The sequence below is a fragment of the Trachypithecus francoisi genome, unplaced genomic scaffold, assembly GCF_009764315.1.
Source record: "Trachypithecus francoisi isolate TF-2019V2 unplaced genomic scaffold, Tfra_2.0 Lachesis_group16, whole genome shotgun sequence".
Taxonomy (NCBI): Eukaryota; Metazoa; Chordata; class Mammalia; order Primates; family Cercopithecidae; genus Trachypithecus; species Trachypithecus francoisi.
Window position 1 is genome coordinate 27,440,738 of NW_022681461.1, and position 25,583 is coordinate 27,466,320.

Consider the following 25,583-nt stretch of genomic DNA (forward strand, 5'->3'; position numbering starts at 1 on the left):
GAATCAAAATGTGCTAAGTTTCTCTAGTTAACTTTAAAATTATGCAAATGGCTGGATACGGTGGCACATGCCAGTACTTTGGGAGGCTGAGGTGGGAAGATTGCTTGAGGTTAGGAGTTTGAGACCAGCCAGGGCAACATAGTGAGAACTATCTCTACAAATAAAAAATAACTGGCCAGGTGTGTGGCATGCACCTGTAGTCCTAGCTACCTAGAAAGGCTGAGGCAGGAGGACGGCTTGAGCCCAGGATGTCCAGGCTGCAGCAAGCTGTTGACTGTGCCACCGCACTTCAGCCTGGGTGAGAGAGGAAGACCCTGTTCTCAAGGAAACAAAACAAAACAGCAAATGTGTTGAGAAATTACACATCATTAAAATATAATCAAAATAATACATAATAAGTTATGTTGGCTATTTGTGCTTTCTGAATAACCAAAATGCATTCAACTACAGGAATTTTAACTTTAACTTTGAAAGTGGCTGTCTTTGTAAAAAAAAAAATTAGTAATTCACTGATTAAAAACAAAACCCCCTCCCCAAAAAACTTTCCTACTTTCCAGAAACACAGCAGTCAGCTCTACTCAAAACAGTATTTCTTGGCCAGGTGTGGTGGCTCACACCTGTAATCCCAGGACTTTGGGAGGCCAAGGTGGGTGGATCATTTGATGTCAGGAGTTTGAGGCCAGGCATGGTGAAACACCATCTCTATTAAAAATGCAAACATTAGCTGATTAGCTGGGTGTGGTAGCGCTCGCCTGTAGTCCCAGCTACTTGGGAGGCTGAAGCAGGTGAATCACCTGAACCCAGGGGACTGAGGTTGCAGTGAGCTGAGATTGTGCTACTGCACTCCAGCCTGGGCGACAGAGTGAGATTGTCTCCAAAAAAACCACAAAAAAACAAAAAAACCCCCCAACACAGTATTTATCCCATTTACTAACAAAATGGATCAGAAGAGAACACCATGCCAATCTGTACTAATCTCAGTCCATCTATATAAGGGCTATTGGAAGAGTATCTCTCACTGTGTCAAGAGTGGGTTAAAATTTAGGAGCGTACTTACTCCAAAGCCATTGATTTCATACTTCTGTAAACATGACACAAACAAATCATTTTCTTCTCGTTAATACTGAGGTAAAAGTAAAACTTCAGGCACCAGAATCAAATATTGTATTGTTGATACGGTTTGGCTGTGTCCCCACCCAAATTTCACCTTGAATTCTCACGTGCTGTGGGAGGGACCTAGTGGGAGGCAACTGAATCATGGGGGCAGGTCCTTCCCATGCTGTTCTCATGATAGTAAGTCTCATGAGATCTGATGGTTCTATAAGGGGGAGCTTCCCTGTACAAGCTCTGTCTTTGCCTGCCACCATCCATGTAAGATGTGACTTGCTCCTCCTTGTCTTCCACCATGATTGTGAGGCCTCCCCAGCCATATGGAACTCTAAGTCCATTAAACCTCTTTCTTTTGTAAACTGCCCAGTCTCGGGTATGTCTTTACTAGCAGCATGAAAACGGACTAATACAACTGTGTTATTGGATTTAAAGCTATACATATTAATATTATCTGCCTGATGGGTCAACTTCTTCATGAAACCTCTTTTATAACAACATTTCCTATATGGAACAACCACATTCATAAGCTCAATCAATGAAGTAACTTCAGCATGGACTCTACAATTACTTACCAATAGAACAAATGAATAAGTAGCAGATGACATTCCCCACATGCCCAGGAAATAAGCCCTGATGAGGCTCTCCTCTGGTAGCTAGTTCATTTTCTTCACTCTCCACTCCCATTTGGGACTTACCTTTGATTGCTTTTTGCTGGACACCGACTACCTATTTAGAATACTACTGCTATTCATTCTGCCATGCTTTCCTTCCTTTGTTCTTGGTGAAGGTGGGGAGTGGGGGAGAGGACTTTCCTGTTTTTCACATCTGTGGCTTTTGCCCAGTCCTAGCATATCAAACCTAATCTTCAGCTTTGTTTGGTTATGTGTGTTTGTGCCTGCATACTCCTAGTTGCTTATCTGCTAGCAAAATTGTTTTTCTTAAGTCAAAGGGTCTGAAGAGGTTGGCTTCAGAATAATAAAGCTGCTACTTTACTCTGATTTAATCTTTCCATTCACCTGTGCAGTCCTATGTCTACATTTCCTAAAATCTACCCTTTATGGATGCTTTCCACAAAAAGCCACCCCTATATAATTCACATTTATGTAACAAATACATTTATTACATTTAAATTAAGTGTACAGTGAATCACGTACATAACCCTGCCGAAGAGTGCCAGACTCTGGGGAAGTAGAATACATGGGGAAGGGTAAAAAGAGACTCTGAATACATGAATAGGTTTAAAAATCTACAACAAATATGGCAAGGGTTAACATTTGTTAAAGAGGGGTAGTGGACACATGGATGTTATGTTACTCTTCATAATCTTGTATATGTTTAAAATGATATAATAAAAATACTAATAAAAAGACAAGTGAAATAAATGATAAAACTCTAACTTAATTTTTTTTGTAACTCATTTCAGTTTTCCTCCCTAACTTTTGGGGTGTAACCAAGGAATCATAAACTGCAGTATTTAAAGGAGACAACTTGATGAATTCTGACAAATATACACATCTGTAAAGCTATTACCATCAAGATAATAAACATATCTATTACCCTCAAAAGCTTTGAAATTATATAGTGCATGCTCTCTTTTGGTCTGGTTTCTTCCACTCAGCTTCACTGAGATTCATTCATGTGTGTATCAGTAATTCATTTCTTTTTGTGGCAGAGTAATATTCCACATACCATAATTTGTTTAATCATTCAGATGTTGCTGGGCATTAACCTCCATTTTTGTTGTTGTTGTTTCTTTGTTTTGAGACAGGGTCTTGTTCTACTGCCTAGGCTAGAGTGCAGTGACATGATCACAGTTCACTGCAGCCTCAACCTCCCAGGCTCAAGTGATTCTTCAACCTCAGCCTCCCGAGTAGCTGGGACTACAGGCATTCACTATCATGACAGGCAAATTTTTAATTTTTTGTAGAAACAGAGTCTTGCTATGTTGCCAGGCTGGTCTCAAACTCCTGGGCATGATTCTCTTGCCTTGGCCTCCTAAAGTGCTGGGATTATAGGTATGAGCCACTGCACCCGGTCTTATTTCCAGTTTTTAGCTATTACAAAGACAGCTGTTACATATTAGTGTACCAGTCTTTCATAGACACACCCTTTCATTTCATATGTCAGGTATATATTTAGCCCTTAAACTGCCAAATGATTTTCCACAGTGATTATATACATTTTAAATTCCCACCAGCAGTATATGACAGTTACAGCTGCTCCAAATTCTCAGCAATTTAGTATGATCAGTCTTTTAAAATTTTAGCGATTCTAGTGAGTTTATGGTGTAACTCATGCCTTTAACATAAACTTCCCTACTGACTAATAAGGTTGGGCATCTTTTCTTTTATATATATATATATATAAATATATATATAAATATATATATATAAATATATATATATTATATATATAAATATATATTATATATTATATATATATATTATAAATATATAAATATATAAAATATAAAATATATATATATATATAAATATATATATATATAACTTTTTCTTTTCTACCTAAGACCAGTAAAGTCAGGTTGGGAATCTTTTCATGTGCTTATTTACTATTCATATACTTCCTTTAGTATGGTGAAGTTCTTTGCCCATTTTTTGACTGGGTTGGTCTTCTTTGTATTGATAGTTGAAATTATTTTTATAGCATCCATCAGGGGTCAGCAAACTTTAAATGCCAATAAGGAAATTAGGCTTTGAGAGCCACATGAGGGCCACATAAAGTCTCTGTCACATTACACACACACGCGCGCGCGCTCTCTCTCTCTCTCTCAAACATATGAAAACTATTCTTAGCTCACAGGGACTTTACAAAAACAAGACCTTGGGCTAGGTTTGGCCCACAGGCATAGTCCTCTTGGTCTACATACAAGTCCTCTGTGAGGTGTATTGCAAATATATTCTCCCAGTTTGTAGCTTGCCTTTCTGTAACAGCATCTACGGAAAAGCAAAAGTTGTTCATTTTGATGAATGCAATGATTCTTTTTCTCTTATAATTTGTGCTTTTTCTATTTTATCTGTGAAATCCTTGCCAAAACCAAGGTCACTAAGATTTTCTCTTACATTTTCTTCAAGAAGTTTTATAATTTTAGCTCTTACATTTAAGTCTGTAACTCATTTGTATATGATACAAGGTAAAGGTATGGTTCATTTTTTACATATGACTATGCAATTGTTCCAGCACTACTTGTTACAAAGATTACTCTTTCTCCATTGAAATCCCTGGGCATCTTTGTCAAAAAAAAAAAAAAAAAAAAAACCTGACCATAAATATGTGGATGTATTTCTAGATTCTCTATTCTGTTCCATTGATCCATATATATCTACTTTAATACAGATACAATGTCTTGATTGTTGTAACGTCATAATAAATTTTAAAATTAGTGGGAGTCCTGCAACTTATTTTTCAAAGTTGTTTTTGCTCTTCTAAGTCCATTGCATTTTAGAATAAGTCAATTTCTATAATCTGGCTGGGAATTTTATTGAATTTTATGTGGATGTATTTCTAGATTCTCTATTCTGTTCCATTGATCCATATATATCTACTTTAATACAATGTCTTGATTGTTGTAACATCATAATAAATTTTAAAATTAGTGGGAGTCCTGCAACTTACTTTTCAAAGTTGTTTTTGCTCTTCTAAGTCCACTGTATTTTAGAATAACTCAATTTCTATAATCTGGCTGGAAATTTTACTGAATTTATAGATTTAGAAGAGAAATGACATTTTAAGAAATCCTGAATTTTTGATTCACAATGTATTTAGTTTCTCTCAGAAAAGTTTCCTCTCATCAAAGTTTCGCAGTTTTCAGGATACAAGTCTTGTAAATATATACCTAGTATTTTTTTTCCTTTCTTTTTTTTGGGACAGAGTCTTACTCTGTCACACAGGCTGGAGTGTAGTGACATGATCTTGGCTCACTGCAACCTCTGCCTTCTGGGTTCAAGTGATCCTCCTGAATCACCCTCCCGAGTAGCTGGGATTACAGGCGTGTGCCACCATGCCCAGCTAATTTTTGTATTTTTAGTAAAGATGGGGTTTCGCCATGTTGGCCAGGCTGGTCTCGAACTCCTGACCTCTGATTATCTGGCCATCTCGGCCTCCCAAAGTCTTTCTTTTTAATGACAGGGTTTCACTCCCTTGTCCAGGCTGAAGTGCAGTGGTAAAATCACAGCTTGTGGCAGCCTTGACCTTCCGAGCTCAAGTCATCCTCCAGCCTCGGCCTCTCAAAGTGCTAGAATTATAGGTTTGAGCCACCATGCCCAGTCAGGTATTTCATTTTTGATGCTACTGTAAATAGTACTGTTTAAAATTGCAATTGCCAATTGTTCATTGTAGGTGGGGCTTCTATATATTGAATTTATCTCCTACAATCTTCCTAATCTTCATTGATGGTTCTAGTAGCATTTTTGTAGATTCCTTAAGATTTTCCACAGAGATGATCATGTTTGGAGGGTTTTTTTTTTTTCTCTAACATTTAATACATTTAATTTTTCTAGCCTTACTGCACTGACTAGAACTTCCAGTACAATGTGGACTAGAAGTGGTGAGGGTGGGCACTTTCCTCGTCCCCAATCATAAGGGGACAGTTTACAGTTTTCCACTAAGATTGATATGAGCTATTGGTTTTCAGATATCCTTTATCAGAATGACAAAGTCTCCTTCGATTGCTAGCTGTAAAAAGTTTTTATAAGGAAGGGATGCTGAATTTTGACGTTTTTTCTGTATATATTGAAATGATCTAGTTTTTCAGTTTCAGTCTGTTAATATGGTGAATTATATTGATGAATATCCAAATATTAAACCAACCTTATATCTCTGAGATAAAACTTAATTGGTTACGATGTATTACTTTTTATATATCGTTGGATTTGACCTGCCAACATTTTATTAAGAATTTTCAGGTCTATGTTCATGATAGGTATTAGTCTTTAGTTCTCCTGTCTTTAGTATCAGGTAATGCTGGCCTCATATAATGCTTCAAGTATTCCCTCCTCTTCACCTTCTGGAAAATCTTAAGTAGAACTGGGATTTTTTTTTGAGACAGGGTCTTATTCTGTCGCCCAGGTTGAAGTACAGCAGTCCAATCATACCTTAGTGCAGCCTTGACCTCCCAGGCTAAAGTGAGCCTCCCACCTCAGCCTCCTGAGTAGCTAGCTGAGATTACAGGTACATTCCACTATGCCTGGATAATTTTTGTATTTTTTGTAGAGACAGGGTTTTGCCACATTGCCCAGACTGGTCTTGAACTCTTGACTCAAAGGTTCCACCTGCCTCGGCCTCCCAAAGTGCTGGGATTACAGTGTCAGCCATTACACCCAGCCGGGATTAATTCTTTTACAAATGCTTGGTAGAATTCACCAGTGAAGATTTTGGGACTGAAGTTCTCTTTGTGGTAAACTTTTTAATAAGAAATTCAATTTTTAAAATAAATATAAAGTTAGTCTAGTTACCTATTATCTTCTCGAGTGACCTTTGGTAGTTTTGTGTCTTTTAAGAAATGTGTCCATTTCATCAAAGTTGTCAGATTTATTGGCATAAGGTTTTTAATCATATTCTCTTAATATCCTTTAATGTCTATAGGATCTGTAGTGCTATTCTGTCACGCTCCTTGCATTGTGGTGTGCAAAATCTTTCCAAGCAGTAAGATGAGGCAATCATAGGGCTCACTGTGCTTTTTACCCCCTCTCTCAAGGATCACTGTCCTGTGCTGCCTGTTGTCCAATGTCTGAAAACCTCTATTTGACATAGTTTGCCACATCTTTTAGTGGGTTCAAGTGAGACAGGAAATATGGTTCCTGTTACTTCATCATCGCCAAGAATGGAAGCTTTACTTTTTGTAATGAAAAATTTCAAACATACACAAAAGTAGAGAGAATGGTGTAAACCTTCACATACCTATTATCCAGCTTCAACAATTATTAACTCATAACCAATATTGTTTCATGTATACTCCTGTCCTAAATGGCCCTCTCTCTGGAATATTTTGAAGCAATCCCAGACAGCCTATCATTTCCTTCATAAATATTGTGGCAATATATCTTTAAAAGACAAAGACTTAAAAAAAAAAAAAAACCCATAACCATAACACTACTATCAAACCTAAAAATATTATCAATAAATTATATTATCAAGTACTGAGTCAGTATTCAAATCTCCCTATTTTTTTCTACCTTTAAAAAGTAGTTGATTTGTTTAAATCAGAATCAAAATAAGGTGTACACATGATATTTGGTTAATACATTTCTTAAGTCCTTTTAAACTTTTAGGTTTCCCCTTCCATTTTTCGTTGAAATATATTTCAGAAACTGTACTGCCCAATAAAATAGAAACTAGTCACGTGTGGCTATAAAGCACTAAAATGTGGCTAAATCGACTGAAAAACTGAATTTTAAATTTGAATTTAAATTTAAAATTAAAAACTGATACTTGTTCCTGGCTATTGGAAAATGGAACAGCTTGGGTATGTGAACCTAACTTTTTCAACTATCAGTTTTAGAAAATCAAAATATAGATCAAGTATTTCTGATGAAAATTTACTGACTTGAGATGTGTTTTAAGTATAAAGTATTTTAAAGACAATATGAGATACAAAATAGCTTATTAGTAAATTTTCAATATTGCTTATAAGTTGAAATGACAATATTTTGGATATACTGGGTAAAATATATTATTGTAATTCATTTAACCCATTTCTTTTTGCTTTGTAAAATCTGGCTACTACAAAGTTACATGTAGGCTGGGTGTGGTGGCTCATGCCAGAAACCCAGGCTTTGGGAGGCTGAGGTGGGTGGATAACCTGAGGTCAGGAGTTTGAAACCAGCCTGGCCAACATAGTGAAACACCATCTCTACCAAAAATACAAAAAAATTGGCAGGGCATGGTGGCAGCGCCTGTAGTCCCAGCTACTCGGGAGGCTGAGGCAGGAAAATCGCCTGAACCCAGAAGGCGGAGGTTGCAGTGAGCCGAGACTGCACTCCAGCCTGGGCAACAGAGTGAAGATTCTGCCTCAAAAAAAAAAAAAAAAAAAAAAAAAAAAAGTTACATGTAGAGCTTACACTGTATTTCTATTGAAGAGTGCTGAAGTAAATTATTTGCCCTACAGAGTTCCTTATATTCTAGGTTTTGCTGACTGTATTCCTCAGTGTCATCTAATATATTTCTTGCTCTCCTGTATTTATTGTAACCTGGTAGTTTTAGACCAGGGTTCTGAACCAGAGGTACTTTTGCTCCCCAGGGGGCAAATGTCTGGAGACATTTTTGATTGTAACAACTGGGGTGAGGTGTGTGTGTGTGTGTGTACTACTGACATCTAACAGGCAGAGGCTAGGGATGCTGCTGAACATTCTAAAAAGCACAAAAAAATGTATCCACTCTAAAATGTCAATAATGCTCAGATGAGAAACCCTGTTTTAGTGACTTACACTGCAATTTGATATTTTTCATAAGACTATTTGATATGGTTTGGCTCTGTGTCCCAATCCAAATCTCATGTCGAACCATAATCCCCAGTGTTGGGGGAGGAATCTAGTGGGAGGTGATTGGCTCATGAGGGTGGATTTCCTCCTTGCTGATCTCATGATACTGAGTTCTCACAAGATCTGGTTGTTTAAAAGTGTGCAGCACTTTCCCCATTCACTCTCTCTCTCTCTCGCCGTCATGGTAAGACACGCTTGATTCCTCTTCACCTTCCCTATGATTTTGTTTCCTGAGGCCTCCCAGCCATGCATCTTGTACAGCCTGAAAAACTGTGATTCAAATAAACCTTTTCTTTATAAATTACCCAGTCTCAGGTAGTTCCTTATAGAAGTGTGAGAATGTACTAATACAGAAAATTGATACAAGAGAAGTAGGGCACTGCTATAAAGATATCTGAAAATGTGGAAACAACTTTGGAACTGGGTAATAAGCAGAGGCTGGAACAGTTTGGAAGGCTCGGAAGATAGGAAGATGAGGGAAAGTTTGGAACTTCGAAACTTGTTGAGTGGTTGTGACCAAAATGCTGACAAGGATATGGACAGTGAAGTCCATGTTGAGGTGGTCTCAGATGGAGATGAGGAACTTACTGGAAACTGGAGTAAAGGGCACTCTTGGTATGTTTTTGCAAAGAGACTGGCAGCACTGTGACCCTGCTCAAGAGATCTGTGGAACTCTGAACCTGAGAGATGATTTAGGGCATCTGGTGGAACAAATTTCTAAGCAGCAAAGCACTCAAGATGTGGCCTGGCTGCTTCTAACAGCCAATGCTCATTTGCATAAACAAAAACGACCTGAAACTAGAACTTTAAAAGGAAAGCAGAGCATGAAAGTTTGGAAAACTTGCAGCCAACCATGCAGTAGAAAAGAAAAACCCATTTCCTGGGGAAGGAATTCAAGGCTGCAGAAACTTGCAGAAGTAAATTAGAACCAAATGTTAACGGCAAAGACAATGAAGAAAATGCCTCCAGGGCATGTCAGAAGCAGCCCCTCCCATCACAGTCCTGGCAGTCTAGGAGGGAAAACTTGTTTCCTGGGCCAGGTCCAGGGCCCTGCTGCTCTGTACAGCCCTGTGGCGTGGTGCCCTACATCCCAGCCACTCCAGGTGTGGCTAAAAGGGGCCAAGATACAGTTTGGGCCATTACTTCAGGGGGTGCAAGCCCCAAGCCTTGGCAGTTTCCACGAGGTGTTGGTCCTGTGGGTGTGCAGAAGGCAAGAGTTGAGGTTTGAAGGAGACACTACTTAGGTTTCAAAGGATGTATGGAAATGCCTGGATGTCCAGGCAGAAGTCTGCTGCAGGGGCAAAGCCCTCATGGAGAATCTCTACTAGGGCAGTGTGCAAAAGAAATGAGGGGTTGGAGCCCCCACACAGAGTCCCCCCTGGGACACTGCCTAGTGGAGCTGTGAGAAGAGGGCCACTGTCCTCCAGACCCCAGAATAGTAGATCCACTGACAGCTTGCACCGCATGCCTGGAAAAGTTGCATGCATTTAATGTCAGCCCATGAAAGCAGCTGTGGGGGCTGTACCCTGCAAAGCCACAGGGGTGGAGCTGCCCAAAGACTTGGGAGCCCATTCCTTGCATCAGTGTGGCCTTGATGTGAGACATGGAGTCAAAGGAGATTTTTTGGGGGCATTAAGACTTAAATGTTTGCCCTGCAGGGTTTCATACATGTGTGGGGCCCGTAGCTCCTTCGTTTTGGCTGATTTCTCCCTTTTTGAAAGTGGGTATTTACCTAATGCCTGTGCCCCCATTATATCTTAGACGCAACTAGCTTGTTTTTGATTTTACAGGTTCACAGATAGAAGGGGCTTGCCTTGTCTCTGATAAAACTTGTACTTAGACTTTTGAGTTAATGCTAGAACGAGTTAAGACTTTGGGGGACTGCTGGGAGGGCATGATTGTGTTCTGAAATATGAAAAGGACGAGATTTGGGAAGGGCAAGGGGCAGAAGGATATGGTTGGCTCTGTGTTCCTGTCCAAATCACATGTTGAATTGTAATTCCCAATGTTGAGGGAGGATCTTGGTGGGAGGTGACTGGATAATGGGGGCAGATTCCCCCTGTAGTTCTTGTCATAGTGAATGAGTTCTCACAAGATCCAGTTGTTTAAAAGTGTGTAACATTTCCCCTCATCCTCTGCCATGGTAAGACGTGCTTGCTTCCCCTTCACCTTACACCTGATTGTTAAGTGTCCTGAGGCCTCCCAGCCATGCTTCCTATACAGCCTGTGGAACTGAGTCAACTAAACCTCTTCATACACTACCCAGTCTCAGGTAGTTCTTTTTAGCAGTGTGAGAAGAGATACCCTATTCCATATTGGTGGTGTGTCCTTTCATTAGGATACACATAAAAATCTGGTTATCTTTTTGTGATGCTGAAAACTAATGTAATCTGATTCATTAGCAGCTGCAAAGTAGTAACAGCCTAATTCCTTTCTTGTTTATAAATTACTTCTTTAAAGAGAAATTTCTCATCATTTATTTCTTTTCAGGATAAATGCAAAATTCTCTAACCATTTTTCAAATTCACGAGTCAGTTCCCAAGTATCCTCCCAAGTGACCAATATTATTTTATTTTAGCATCATTATATAAACTTGTACATGTAGACATTTTTTATAAGTTTCCATCTATTATCTCTTCATGTATGGCAGGTAAAAGATTCTTCATGTAGGCTCCTGGGTCCTGTTGATAACCAAGTCATCTCTGATAATTTCTTTGATTTTTGTTATGACAAGATGATCATGGCTAATCTTATATAAACATTTCTTCTCCTGGACCTGAAATCAGCCATTTTTCCAATGGGCCACTTTAGTGAAAAATAGTATTGAGAGGTCATAATCTAGGTCTTTTTAGTAGACAAAGCTAGGAAATGTTTGTTTTTTTGAGAAAATACATTGAGTTCATTCTGATATTTACATTCAAATTAAAAGCTTTAAGGTTTTATTACTTCTTCTATATCTGAATCCCTTTTCTCTTATGCTAAAAACAGTAATTACATTAACATAAGTACTTGTTTTACTCTATATTTTCAGAATAATATTACAAATATTAACATTATGATTACTGAAAAGAGTATATGATTTTTTTTTTGCAATTTTTTTTTTTCCCTTAGAATCATTACAGTGTTTTATAGTCATTTGGAATAACTTTTCTCTGTTAGGCTATGTTGCTAACAAAACAAAGTTAGATGCATTTGTTTCATTGTGCTTTTACTAAGCTTGTCTTTTTGGAAAATTTCATTTAGTTTTGTTGGCAGATGGTTCCAAAGTGGAAAAAATACAAGATCTATTTAGATGAGTGTAGCTTTTAACCTTGTCATTTCCCATCCCCGGTTAAAAAAAAAAAAAAAAAAAGATTCTGGTTTATCACTGTAATTTTTTTTTTTTTTTTGAGACGGAGTCTCGCTCTGTCGCCCAGGCTGGAGTGCAGTGGCCGGATCTCAGCTCACTGCAAGCTCTGCCTCCTGGGTTCACGCCATTCTCCTGCCTCAGCCTCCCAAGTAGCTGGGACTACAGGCGCCCGCCACCTCGCCCGGCTAGTTTTTTGTATTTTTTAGTAGAGACGGGGTTTCACCGTGTTAGCCAGGATGTTCTAGATCTCCTGACCTCGCGATCCACCCGTCTTGGCCTCCCAAAGTGCTGGGATTACAGGCTTGAGCCACCGCGCCCGGCCTATCACTGTAATTTTTAAATAAGCCAACATAAAGGCACAGTAATCACTTTCCCTGATCCTTTCTTTGATAGTAACATACTATAAAGTTTTCTCTTTCTTTTTTAGACCTAAGAATATATATATCACTCCATAGCAGCATATTGAGATATTTAAGCTTTTTAAAATTTGTATTTCCATTTGCCTGGTATACCTTTGCTCCTCCATTTACTTAAGTTTTCATGAGGTAAAATTTACATACCATAAAATTCGCTCATTTGAAGTGTACAATGCAGTGACTGTTAGTAAATTTACAGAGCTAGGTAAACATCACCACATTCCAATTTCACATTTCCATCACCCGAAAAGATCCCTTGCACCCATTCATTCTTTTATTTTAAAGCTTTCTCAAACTCTTTTAGATGTAACTCTCACATTCTGCACAGTGTTGGAATTTATTTCCAAAAAATATTTTCATAGGTGAATTATATCCATTTGTATTTAATAATATGACTGATGTTTGGCCTTAGCTCTGCCACTGTTTTATGTTGTATTTGTTTTTATGTCTCTTACATCTGTAAATAAAATATCTAGTCTTTAGTTATGTGATCTTTTTGCCCTGCCAGTCTCTTGTCTTTGTATATTTTTTTGGTATTTAGGAAGGCTTTTATTTTTATTCCAAAGGTTATTATTATGCAAATATCTTACATAATATCCTTATGTCCTTAATAGTTTTGGGGGATACTATCTATTGGCTCCCCACTATAAATAATTTTGAAATTCTCCCTTATTTTCCTCTCCCAAAACATCTAATTTGAAGCAATTACCTTTTATTTTCTGAAAATATCTATAGGACAATCAGTAAATATATTCTATTTTACTTGCATTATTTCCCTTCTTACATTTTCAGAGAAATGTGCTTTAGTTACACTGTCAGACTTATAACCATAGAATATATATTTTATGATCTCCTTTATCATGTAGCTCTAGTTCTCTTCAGTAAGGAGTTTTGTTCTGCAAAGGAGTTTCAGTTAGTTTGAGAGTTCACAAGGCTAGATCACCCCAGCACTATCCAGACTTCCTGAAGTCTATAAAGTTGCCTCCCAGTTTTAGCTGCTCTCAAATTGGTCTCTAAGCGTTCTACAACTAATGGGACCTTTAGATATGATCAGGATGCTGGCAATCTGATATTCAGATTCTCTGAGCCCTCCCTTGCTGATACCATGCTTGATATCTTGATGCTGCTGCTGATTTATTTTACCCACTTGTATTCTGGAGTTCACAGGTGCTGTATAATAAAGAAATTTGACTGGACTTTGTTGCTGGTTCCTCTAAAGTTCTTGGAATTGAGCAATAGGAAAGTCTGTAATACTCATGAGCCCCTTGGATCACTCCTGAGTTAATGCTAAGAATAAGACTCAGGATGAGGGTAGAAAATGCCACAAAGATCAACTGCATGATTTGAGCAATACACATGTCTTTGAGCCACATGATTTCAGCCCAACTTCCCAAACTCCAGGGAAGGGGGCTGATGATCAAGCTCAACCACATGGCCAATGATTCAATCAACCATGTCTACACAATGAAACCCCAATAAGAAAACTGAGTACTGAAGCTTGGTAGAGCCTCCTGCTTGATGAACCAGGAGATGTGTGAGGAGGGTGATGCACCCTAATTGCACAAGAAAAGAGTAAAGAAACTTTCGAGTTTAGGACCCTCCAAGATGTTGGTTGCCCTGTGTCTCTTAATTTTGCTAGTCCTGATTGTATCTTTTATAATAAAATTATAATCATTAAGAAGTGTTTTCTCGAATTCTGAGTTGTTTCATCAAATTATTGAATCTGAGTGGGGGTCATAGGAACTCTTGAATTTGTAGCTAGTTGGTCAGAAATACAAGTGACCTGGGGACCCCTAAACTTGAAGATGGTGTCTGAAGTAAGGGTGGTCTTTTTGGGAACTATGCCCCTAGGGTATACAGTTTGATAGTGACTCAGGATGGTTAGCGTCAGAATAGTACTGCAGTACACCCGTACAGATACGTTGAAACTTAGTTTTGTTATACGTGTTGTCCATAGGTTTGCTGTTATATTATTCTAGCTGCTCTTCTATTTTTGGGAAGGGATTTTGGAGATTCAAAAACTATGCCACTGTCACTACCATCTTATTGCCAGCTCTCCTTTAGGTTTTAAGTTAATGTGGTATATCACATGTTCTCCCCTCCACCCAGTATTTCTGTGTTTATCATTTCACAGTCAGATATTAACAAAAGATTAAATTGCTGAAGTTACTCAACCTGTCTTAAGTATTTTAAGTATTGCTTTCTCATCAACATGATGCATTAAATTTGTAAGTTAAATAGAATAAAACAACGAACTATATATTGCTAGTGATGACACATGATACATATTTTCAAACTAGTCTGAGGTTAGAACCTCCAAATAAAAAGTAAAGGCAAACATTTTACCTCTGTAAGACGGAGTTGTGAAGATGCGGCCATATAATCTGATTCTAATTTGTTTTTCTCAGAGATCACTGTAGTATTTTGGAGAATTAAATCTACTTTTTGTATATGCAAAGAAGTACAAATCTAGGAACAAAAACCCCTAAGAGTTAATTTTTATGTTACCTATGTTTTAGAAATAAAAAAGTTTTGTAAAACAAAATTATAAACCATGAAAAAATAATTTTCCTATTGTGCCTGACATCTCTCTCAAACAGTTCAGTTCTTATAACAATTTTTTAGAAAGTATTTTCCTTTGTTTTTAAGGGAGTCATCTGGTATAAACACATTTAGCTTAATGAGTGTTTTTATCCTATTTATTACCTCTAAAGAAAATGTCAAGCAACTAAGCAAGCTGAAACTGATCTCTTGCTTATATAACTAAAATGTCAAAAACCTTAATCAAAACCTTCCCTCCCTCTAAAGGTTTTACTATCTTATCTACCCGCTATTTTCTGTAAAAAAAATGACTAAAATTAAAACAATACCTTACCTTTATTAGGTTTGTTAATTCAGTAACAAGTTTTGCTTTTTGAACATTTATTTCTTTGATTTTAGTACTTGCTTTTCGCTCTTCCTCTTCAAGGTTGCAAGTATCCTGTTCCATCAGTTTTAAACTGTATGACACATATAATGATGAAGAAATCAGGGTTAAACACAAGCATTGAGCCCAAATTCTTTGGTCTCCTGCAGTTTTCTGGGATATATTTAGCAATACTTTTCAGATATATGAACTGCTAGTTCCTAGATTAAACAATCATTTTGTGTGATCAGTCAGGATTAAAAAATACCTGTTGAGATATATTATGTGCCCCAGCATAGTCCAGGTAATGCCTGTGTTAATTGTTTAGGATCTGGAGTCAGAAAGATGGCTTTGTTTCCTCTTTGCCATTCTCTAATGAGCAGTTTAACTCTGGACAAGTTACTCTTCTGAGCCTCAGTTTCCTCATCTATAAATTATAGATAATAATAGTACTTCCTCCATAGGGCTGTGGTGAAGCTTAAAAAAGGTAATACATTGTTTCCTTATGTATGGGGGGGGGTAACACATGTAACACACTAAATATAGTGCCTGGCCCATAACTGATCAATCAATATAGGTTTTTTCTGTTGCTATTAATATTGTTTACAAAACTGTCGCTTCCCTTAAGGAGCTTAAGTGGGGAGAGTTAATAGCTAAAAAACAGAAACAAAAAATGAAACACAACACAATAATCCTAAAAGTTAATAGTATGTTCTCAATTTTAAGATGAAGAAACTAAGGCTCAGGTAAGTGAAGTAAATTGCCTAAAATCACAGATATTAAGTGTTAAGATGTGTTTGGTACCAAAGTCCATGTTCTTTCCACTACATCATGTTGCCTCCAAGGGAAAAGAACAAAGGATGGAAGCAATAATAAATAAGTTCAGTGGGTGCTGTAGAGAGTGGCCAGAATGGTACAAGGAAGGGTATGTTGGGGAGGGGAGGGAGATAAGTTGGAATGGGTAGAGCAAAACAAGATTTTGAATAATCTATAAAAGCTTGCCTAAAGGAGAGTAGTGTTTAATTAAATTTTATGTAGTAACTGTAGAAACCCATAATGAATTTTTTTTTTTTTTTTTTGAGATAGGAGTCTTACTCTGTTGCCTAGGCTGGAGTGCAGTGGCACAATCTCAGCTCACTGCAACTTCCACTTCCCAGCTCAAGTAATTCTCCTGCCTCAGCCTTCCAAGTAACTGGAATTACAGGCGCCCACCACCATGCCCAGATAATTTTTGTATTTTTAGTAGAGACAGGGTTTCACCATGTTGGCCAGGCTGGTCTCAAACTCCTGACCTCAAGTGATCCACCCGCCTGGGCCTCCCAAAGTGCTAGGATTACAGGCGTGAGCCACAGCACCCAGCCTCATAATGAATATTCTTGAATGGGGTAGGAACATGCAAAGAAAATACATTTTACAACAGTCTTTTGCATGAATTAAATAGAGAAGTGACCAGTCAGGCAGAGTCCACTAACTAGATCACCAATGCAGTAGTCTAAAGTGAATATAAGTAGGAGATAGTAGGCTAGTAACAGGTATGAAAAGTCATCTCACTGTGAAAAATCAACATTACTTTATGAGGAGAAAGTTTAGTTTTAGACAATGGGTTCAATACTGCAGTTGCACAGTAAAAGTTGAGCGTTTTGCAGAAGATTGAATAGGAATGAAGGAAAGCGTTAAAAGTTTTAAAAAAAAGGTTTAAAGTTGAAACAAATTCCGGGAAGCTAGACTAAATAGATATATCTTGCTTTAAACAACCAAGGAACATTACCAATTTTAAAACTAGAAGTTAATGGGCAATTGTTTGCTTTAAAAAAACATAAACAACAAAGAACAAATCTTCCTAATACATTTCAAATATGATTCAATTTTTAAATGTGTTTAGGAATACAAACTATATTAAGTCAAGGTAAACAAACCTTATTCAAGATGAGCTGTTACTTATTATTAAATATTATGTCACTAATATCTACCTTTAGTCTATAGACAAGAAGTCAGAACAACAACAAAAAGCTGTGGGCTGTGTTATGGTAGGATATGGAAAAAACCTTGAAATTAGAAACCATGTGCCTTTTCCCCAGACTTGATACCCTAATAGCTTTTATCCTACCTTATATATTCTGGTTTCTACAAAAGATCTAAAAGTTACAATCGTTCTGAGAATGGGTGACTGGGTTTTCACAACAAGCCAGTAGTTTTCCATTTAGAAAAGACTTTTGGCTGGGTGTGGTGGCTCATGCCTGTAATCCTAGCACTTTGGGAGGCCGAGGTGGGAGGACTGATTGAGGTCTCGTGTTCGAGACCAGCCCCAGCAACATAGCAAGACCCCATCTCTACAAATAAGCTGGGCATAGTGGTGCACACCTGTGGTCTCAGCTACTCAGGAGGCTGAGGTGTGAGGATCGCTTAAGCCCGAGTTCAAAGCTGCAGTGAGCTGTGATCATGCCACTGCATTCCAGCCTGGGTAGCAGAGCAAGACCCTGTCTCAAAAAAAAAAAAAAAAAAAAAAAAGAGACATTCGACAATATTATATTCACATTTTGCACAGAATTCTGTGACCCATTAAGGCCAAGCAGACATAATTGTCACAAGGAAGACTGCAACTAAATGAGTAAGATAAACCCTCAGGTGCCAAATCTATTCTGTAAAAATCAATATAACCTTTTCTTTCCTTATTACTCTCTTTCAGAACTAGAGAGAAAATAGCCAATTTGACAATTTTTCTGCCTACACCTTCCCCTCCCCTCTCCTACCATTCAGAACTCAATGGACATAGTGTTTTGGATAATCATGTAGGGCAGTGGTTCGCAAAAGTGTGGTCCACAGACTCCTGGGGATACCTGAAACTATTTCAGGAGTCTGTGAGTTAAAAACTGTTTTCATGGTAATAACAGGGCATCATTTGCCTTTCTCACCATGCTGACATTTGCACTGATGGTGTAAAAGCAATGGAGAGTAAAAATGCTAGTGCTTTAGAATAAATCAAGGTAGTCTATCAAAACTAGTGCACCAAAGTATACTAGTCCTTAGATTCTTCACTGCCATGCACTTGAAATTTTTTAAAATGCCAAATTCCCTTAATATCCTTGATGAAGCAGTAAAATTCATAAATTTTATTAAACCTCAAAATCTCAAGTATATATATTTTTAATATTCAATGTCATGACATAGGAAGTACATAATATAGTTGTCCCCCAGTATCCATCAGAGATTGGTTTCAGGACTCCATAAGGATTCCAAAATCTATAGATGCTTGAGTCCCTTACATAAAATGATGTAGTATTTGCATATGGCCTATGCACACCCTCCCATATATTTTATATTATCTCTAGATTACTTATAATACCTAATACAACATAAATGCTATGTAAATAGTTGTTATATTGTATTGCTTAAGGAATAATGACAAGAAAAAAGTCTGTACATGTTCCATACAGACATAACCATCCAATTTTGTCACCCTGAATATTTTTCTTGCTTCCCTCCTCCCTGCCCTGCCTGAATAGATGAGGTCTTGCCATGTTGCCCAGGCTGGTCTCAAACTCCTGGACTCAAGTGATCCTTCCGCCTTGGCCTTACAAAGTGTTGGGATTATAAGTATGAGACACTGCACCTGGCCTTCTGAATATTTTTGATCTGTGGTTGGTTGAATCCATGGATGTGGAACCCACGAATATGGAGGGCAGGCTGTACTTATTACACATCTGTAGAATATTCAAAAGTATAAATGTTGTTTCAAGGAAAAGCACTTGTGTGATTAAGTTTGGAGTTACACTAGACACTTTTTTTCATGGAATACCATTTTTACTTAAAAAATGACAAACTATAATTGTTTGCACTTGGCTATTTGGTCATTTTTCTTTTTCCAAAAAGGAATAAAGGGAGCTTGTCATTTCAAGGAAAATAACTGACAACATTTGTTGCCAATGATAAAGTCCATTTGAAATATCTGTGACTTGATGAACCAGTATTTTCCAAATGACCAATGCATGCTATAACTAAATCATTCATGAGTAAAAGCGCCATCTAAAGTGCAATGGATTTTAATGTAACAGAGTACGCAAGATCATTGACATGGTTTCAGACTCTACACTGCAATTAAACCTTAATAAACTACACTTTGGCAAGTTTTGATGTAGTATTAAAGAAGAATATCCACAATTATCTGAAGTCTAAAATACTCCTCCCTTTTCCAACTGCATATTTATGGGAAGCCAAATTTCCTTCATATACTTCAACTCAAACATTTCACTACAAACTCAATACAGAATTAAGTAGGGAAAAACCTACTGACTTCAACTAAAGAAATCTGCAAAAATGTTAAACAATGCCACTCTTCTCACTAAATGTATTCTGTCTGGAAAACAGTTATTTATTTTTTTTTTGAGATGAAGTCTGGCTCTGTTGCCCAGGCTGGAGTGCAGTGACTGGATCTCAGCTCACTGCAAGCTCCGCCTCCCGGGTTTATGCCATTCTCCTGCCTCAGCCTCCCAAGTAGCTGGGACTACAGGCGCCCACCATCACGCCCAGCTAGTTTTTTGTATATTTTTAGTAAGGACGGGATTTCACCGTGTTAGCCAAGATGGTCTCGATCTCCTGACCTCGTGATCTGCCCGTCTCGGCCTCCCGAAGTGCTGGGATTATAGGCTTGAGCCACCGCGCCCGGCCGGAAAACAGCTATTCTTAATACATTTTTATGTTAACATATAATGGGCTTGTTATTTTTAAAATAAATTACTGTCCCATCTCTACCTAAAAAAATAAATTAATGAATATTTTAAACATTCTCAGTTTTAATTTCTAATATGGTAAATATCAATAAATACAATCCAGGCAGACAAAACCTCTTCAAAGTCCTCATTAATTTTAAAGCATATAAAGGAGTTCAGAGACTGGAATAACCGCTCAAAGAACAGAAGAATTTGTAACACTCAACATTCATCTCCTTTTGCCCTATGGACTAAAATTGTGTTTTATGTAGTAAGATTAAAGAGAAATTACTACAAAGCGTGCTTGTGGAAATGGTGTTGTTATTACAGTGTATAATTAATATTCACCCATACAGTAATTTGTGCCTCCCCCCTGAACAGGCTAAAAGATACCTTCCTAGTTTGGAACTGATTTTCTGTTCCAGTTGTCTTTTCTTGGTTTTTCTCTCAAGAAGCTCCTTCTTCTTTTGTCTAAGTTCATTGTCTTTGTGCTCCAGATGTTTGCTTGTTTCACGTAAGGCAATCAACCTTGAATCCACTGCTTGCAATTTTCTACTAATTTCCTATAAAATATTTAAAAATTGTTAAAAATATTTAAAAAACTGTTCCAGTGAAAGTATTAGAAATCCAGTTAATATTTTCTAATATTCGGATCAAATTAACCAACCTTTAGCTGTTCTTCTAAGTGTCTTCTTTGTTCTAGGTCCACAGTGACAGTGAGAAACTGGGCTACTTTTAGAGATGTGTTACTAGAAATAATTTTGTTTGAATAAAAAGAAGTTTTCACCACATACTTTTCTTCTGCTGTATAAATTTGTTTTAATCGGGTTTCTTGTATTACCTATAATGTAAAACAACAATTAGTACACATCTAATATAAATTATATATTTTAAAGCACTAAATAATTAGAAATACAGACCAACTGAATTTTGGAGGATCAAAATACAGTAGATATACCCCCTTCTTTTTTTTTTGAGACAGGGTCTCGTTCTGTCACCCAGGCTGGAATGCAGTGGCACGATCTCAACTTACTCCAGCCTCAACCTCCCAGGCTCAAGTGATCCTCCCACCTCAGCCTCCTGAGTAGCTGGGACTAGAGGCATGTGCCACCATGCCCGGTTAATTAAAAACAATTTTTGTAGAAATGGAGTTTTTCCATGCTTCCTATGGAGGCTAGTCTTGAATTCCTGCCTCTGAGATTCTCCCGCCTTGGTCTTCCAAAGTGCCGGGATTACAGGTGTGAGCCACTGAGTCTAGTAATTTTTTTTTAACGTATCCAACAAAATTTCAAAAAAGGTGGCCCATACAACTAGCAAAGTCAGCTATACTTCTATGCTACTATACGACTCTCCCAAGTAGTTTTGGAGCTTTGTTACATCTAAAGAAGAGATACCAGGAGAGAAGGGTGCTCAGTACATTGAACTATGTTATCTTGGGTAAGTCATTTACTCTCCCCTCCTCTCAGTTATACTGTTCGAAGATACATAATCTTATGTTTAGTTCCTGTGTATTTGAGAATAATCATCAAATGAAACATTTTTCATAGATTTCAAAGCCTTTTCTTATTTTTAAAGTTTTTTTAGAACTTTTCTCTCAAGAATTTATACATGGATTTCATAAACTAAAATATATTATAAATACCATAAGTATACCATTATTTGATCTATTTCTGTATATTTATAGAGTAGGCTGCTGCAATGCAGAGCATTTTTAGAGGTTGTTTCCAATCTCTAAAAACCTTTAGATGCTATTGTAATACTACTGTGGCTTGTTTCCTTCCAGAAGTTTATAGTCTAAGTGAAGAGGTAAGACATATTTAAGCACACTAGGTCAATAAGCGTAAATCCTAAATCCCGACTAATCTGAAATAAAGGGATAGACTGGATGACTTTAGTCTATCCAAGTCTCCTAAAAATGAGTTTTAAACTGGATTTGAACTGACAGAGTTAGTGAAGGAAGGGTACTTTCCATAAAAGTGACATCTCAAGCTAAATAAGTCAGCAGACAATTTAACCAAAGGGAGAATCTTAGAAATTAATGAGAGAACAATTCCGTAAATAGGGTATACTGTTAGAGAATGTAAAATGTTAAGAGTTAATAATAAAGGAAAACATAAAGAATATATTTTTATCCTGAGGAAGAGATACAGCCATTATTGCCATTATCTAGCCATTATTGTCTCAAACAGAAGGACTGCGGATATGAAGGCAGTAAATTTCCTCAATAAAGGTTTTCATCTTCTGAAAGATAGCTAAGATAATCTTTACTAGGTGCTTGAAACACTTTCTAACTTGGTTTTCTTGTACATACACATGTCTGAAAAGTATATCATCATAAATTATATACAACATAGAACTGAGTTAGGCATGGGACAATAAGGTGTTTGATGTGTTTGAGAATTTTAAAAACACAGTATATAACACCAAAGAGATTAAGATTAATGAAAACACTTGAAAAAGAAATGGGAAGAAAACAATTTCACTTTTAATATAAATAATATGAATTCCAAAGCTATTTCTCTAGTACAAACAGCAGTGTCAAAGCTCCCTAGGTGACTTAAAATGTTAAAAGTAAAAGTACACGAAAATAACTCAACTTGAAGCAATGTTCAAAAAGGAAAATAAATTTCCAAAAAAAGTAATTGCTCCTTTCTGCCCCAAAGTGAAGTTTAAAAGTCCTTATCAACCTTTTTATTGTCTCTGTGCGTTAGTAGAAAAGTCCTACTAATCTTACTTTCAGAGACAGTCCCATCCACCTTTAAAACTTTGACAAAAATTGGTTTGGTCTATGCATATGGTCTTGTCCTCTTTTCTAAACCTCAGTGAATTAAGAAAAAAAAGTAGGATACCCACACACAGACTTCTACTTTTGGTTTTCACAAATGATTACCATAATATGATACAATTCTAATCAAAGGCAGGCAACTTACTGTAAGTGACTTGTTTTTGCAAAATGAGTTGGTAATGATATCTTCTGTTAATGAAGTATAGATAGCCCCCAAATGAATCATCTTAGGAATATTTATATACTGGTTGTTAGAAATTTAAAACATATTTTTTAATAAATTCAGTATTATAAGTAGTAGTTAGGTCTATAGTTGGTTATTAGATGCTTATAAGCAGTATTAATACAGCAACTTGGTATTAACACTGGAAAAACCTGTTCCAGGAGAGATTTCCTTTCTGTTTCTGCCTGTGATAAAAGTGCATATGGTTTGGAGTCACAGAGATTGTAAAGAATAAAATTCCAAACAGTACTAGCAGAATACAGAAACTAGGAGTTTCTGTGGCTGTATGTACTAGTCAAACAAATCCTATGAGGAGTGGTCATTCATACATGAGATAATCTTAATTATAAGTTTTAAGAAAAGGAAGGTTGACCAAAAACAGTTTAATACCCCAGCCTGCCTGCCATTCTAAAGTATAATTTGTCTTAAAAATAATCTCACATATAATAATTTAAAAGACTAAACTACTAATATAATGCTTTCACATAGGTTTACCAAGCAAGGCAGAATCAGGTTAGTGTACAAGGTATCTCTTTTCAGGTTTTAACTTTACTGAATTACCCTAAATGTATTAAGTATTTATTCTAGTTAACTCCACATCACTCCTCTCATAATGTATTAGTTAACAGTCAATGTTTTATGTCATATGGAAAATAATACAAAGATAATTTCTGCATGGTTAAAAACAACAGACTTACTTAAATTCTGACACATTTTGCTTGCCTTTAGCTAAGAAGTTTTAACAAAACTACATTTTTGGTACATGATTCAGTACATGAGTCACTACTTCCTTACCCGTTCAATTCTTTCTCTGGTCTTTTCAGTTCCTACAGGAACTTCGTGAATATGATACTGACAGCAAAGGTAACTCATTACAGGATCAGGTGCATCAAATAACTCTCTCAAATAAGAGAAAAATCCGTATTGTCTGAAAGGAAAAGTATTGATTAGATTTTTCTTCTTAAAATATCATTAAAAAAACTGAGAGTTGATAAACCACCAAAAAACAATAAGTAAAACACACGTTATTTCAACAATGACACAGGAAAAGTCTTTTTTCTTTTTTTTATATTTTAAAATCACTTATGACTTATTCGCTTACCAGAAAAGCTTAAGCTTTTTATGATTACAAACTACTCTTTTTAAATTTCTTCCATTATGTTTAGAATGCTTATTTATATTCCAAGTTAAGATATTTACTTATAATTATTTTATAATTAAAATTTTTTACATTTAGTCCTTTTGGAAATTATTTCTGCATTATGAAGTGATAATTTATCATTTCATTTTTCCCAATAACTAAACAACTACTTTAGCATCTTTTATTAAACAGTTTAGTATTGTTCTGTAGATTTGAAACATCATATCGGATCACACTCGCTGTGTGCTAACTGTATCATGGTCTTGTGCCTAAATTTTTCCTTATATTCGACTTAAGAGATCTTAAAAGGAAATAATACAGCTTGTAATAGCTTATTTATGTAACAATAAATGTTGAATAATTCAATATTTAAATAAATCTTAATATTTTCAAGACTTACTTAAGTTCATTTAAAGATCTTGAAGGTGCTTTGTCTGCATACGAACTCTTGGGTGCAATAACAGCATTTACTCTTAATTTTTTGTTGTCACGAACCTGAATATAGGGAAAAGAAAATATTATTTTAATTACCATATATTCTCTACTGAAACGATTTATAGTTACCATATTCCTACTGACATTTGTGGGACAGGTAAGAAACTCAAACATGGCATATTAGATGTTAGTATAAATTTTTTTACTGTGATAATACTATAGTTATGTGTTTTCATAAAAAGAGTCCACTTCTTTTAGAGATACATACCAAAATATTTACAGGTGAAATAGAATGTCTGGGAATTACTTCAAAATAATACAGAAGGGAGATAGTTATGCTTACATTATTGGTAGATTATCTTGTATTGGACTAACTTTTCTACAATGATTGTAAACTCTGGCCAAAATCTTAAAAACAATTATTTTAAGGCACTGGAGATGGACAAAAGAAAGAAGTTGGAAAGGAGTTGACATCTGAAAGAATAGCACTAGGTGAGATTTGTGTTTATGTGGCTTGTGGCTTGGGGGCATTCCCCAATCTGGAGCATCAGGAGTGGGGAAAGAATTCCAGTAGAAAGCTGCAGTCTTTCTGGCTGGAGGGATCATAGGATGGAAGGATGGAGTTTGGGGTGACTAGATTGACTGTAAACTGAGAGGGTAAATTCTTGGAAGGGAGTTGCAAAGTGAGAAGTCTCAAAATCTGCCTATAAACGCCCATCTAAATCCTTGGCTGCCCCATGAACTATGAGTGCAAAAATTCCAGGGGATTGGAAGAAAGCAACAAGTGGAAGGCTAAAACTAAAACAACAACAACAACAATCATCTCCACTGACCGGAGATTTCAGTTGCTGTCCACTGCTTGAGAGACAGAGTTTGGAGTTTAAATCCAGCTAAGTTAACTGCATTCTAGTCTCTTTGGAAGAAGACAATTGAATCCAGTCTCTACAGTGTTATTACCTATGATTCCAGAATATAATAAAAAATTACCGGCCGGGCACGGTAGCTCACATCTGTAAC

General features: G+C 36.7%; 1 protein-coding gene across 3 annotated transcripts in view; it reads right to left on the reverse strand.

Moving 5' to 3' along the window:
* The window catches only part of SMC5 (structural maintenance of chromosomes 5), a 103,831-nt gene that overhangs the window by 13,380 nt on the left and 64,868 nt on the right, over window positions 1–25,583 (reverse strand). For all 3 annotated transcript variants that reach the window (XM_033237120.1, XM_033237119.1, XM_033237117.1), the window contains 6 exons: window positions 24,532–24,626; window positions 23,786–23,918; window positions 20,650–20,823; window positions 20,376–20,545; window positions 15,247–15,370; window positions 14,718–14,840 (listed from right to left, as the gene is read on the reverse strand). In XM_033237120.1, the coding sequence (XP_033093011.1) occupies window positions 14,718–14,840; window positions 15,247–15,370; window positions 20,376–20,545; window positions 20,650–20,823; window positions 23,786–23,918; window positions 24,532–24,626 (819 nt within the window). The remainder of the gene's footprint in view (window positions 1–14,717; window positions 14,841–15,246; window positions 15,371–20,375; window positions 20,546–20,649; window positions 20,824–23,785; window positions 23,919–24,531; window positions 24,627–25,583) is intronic.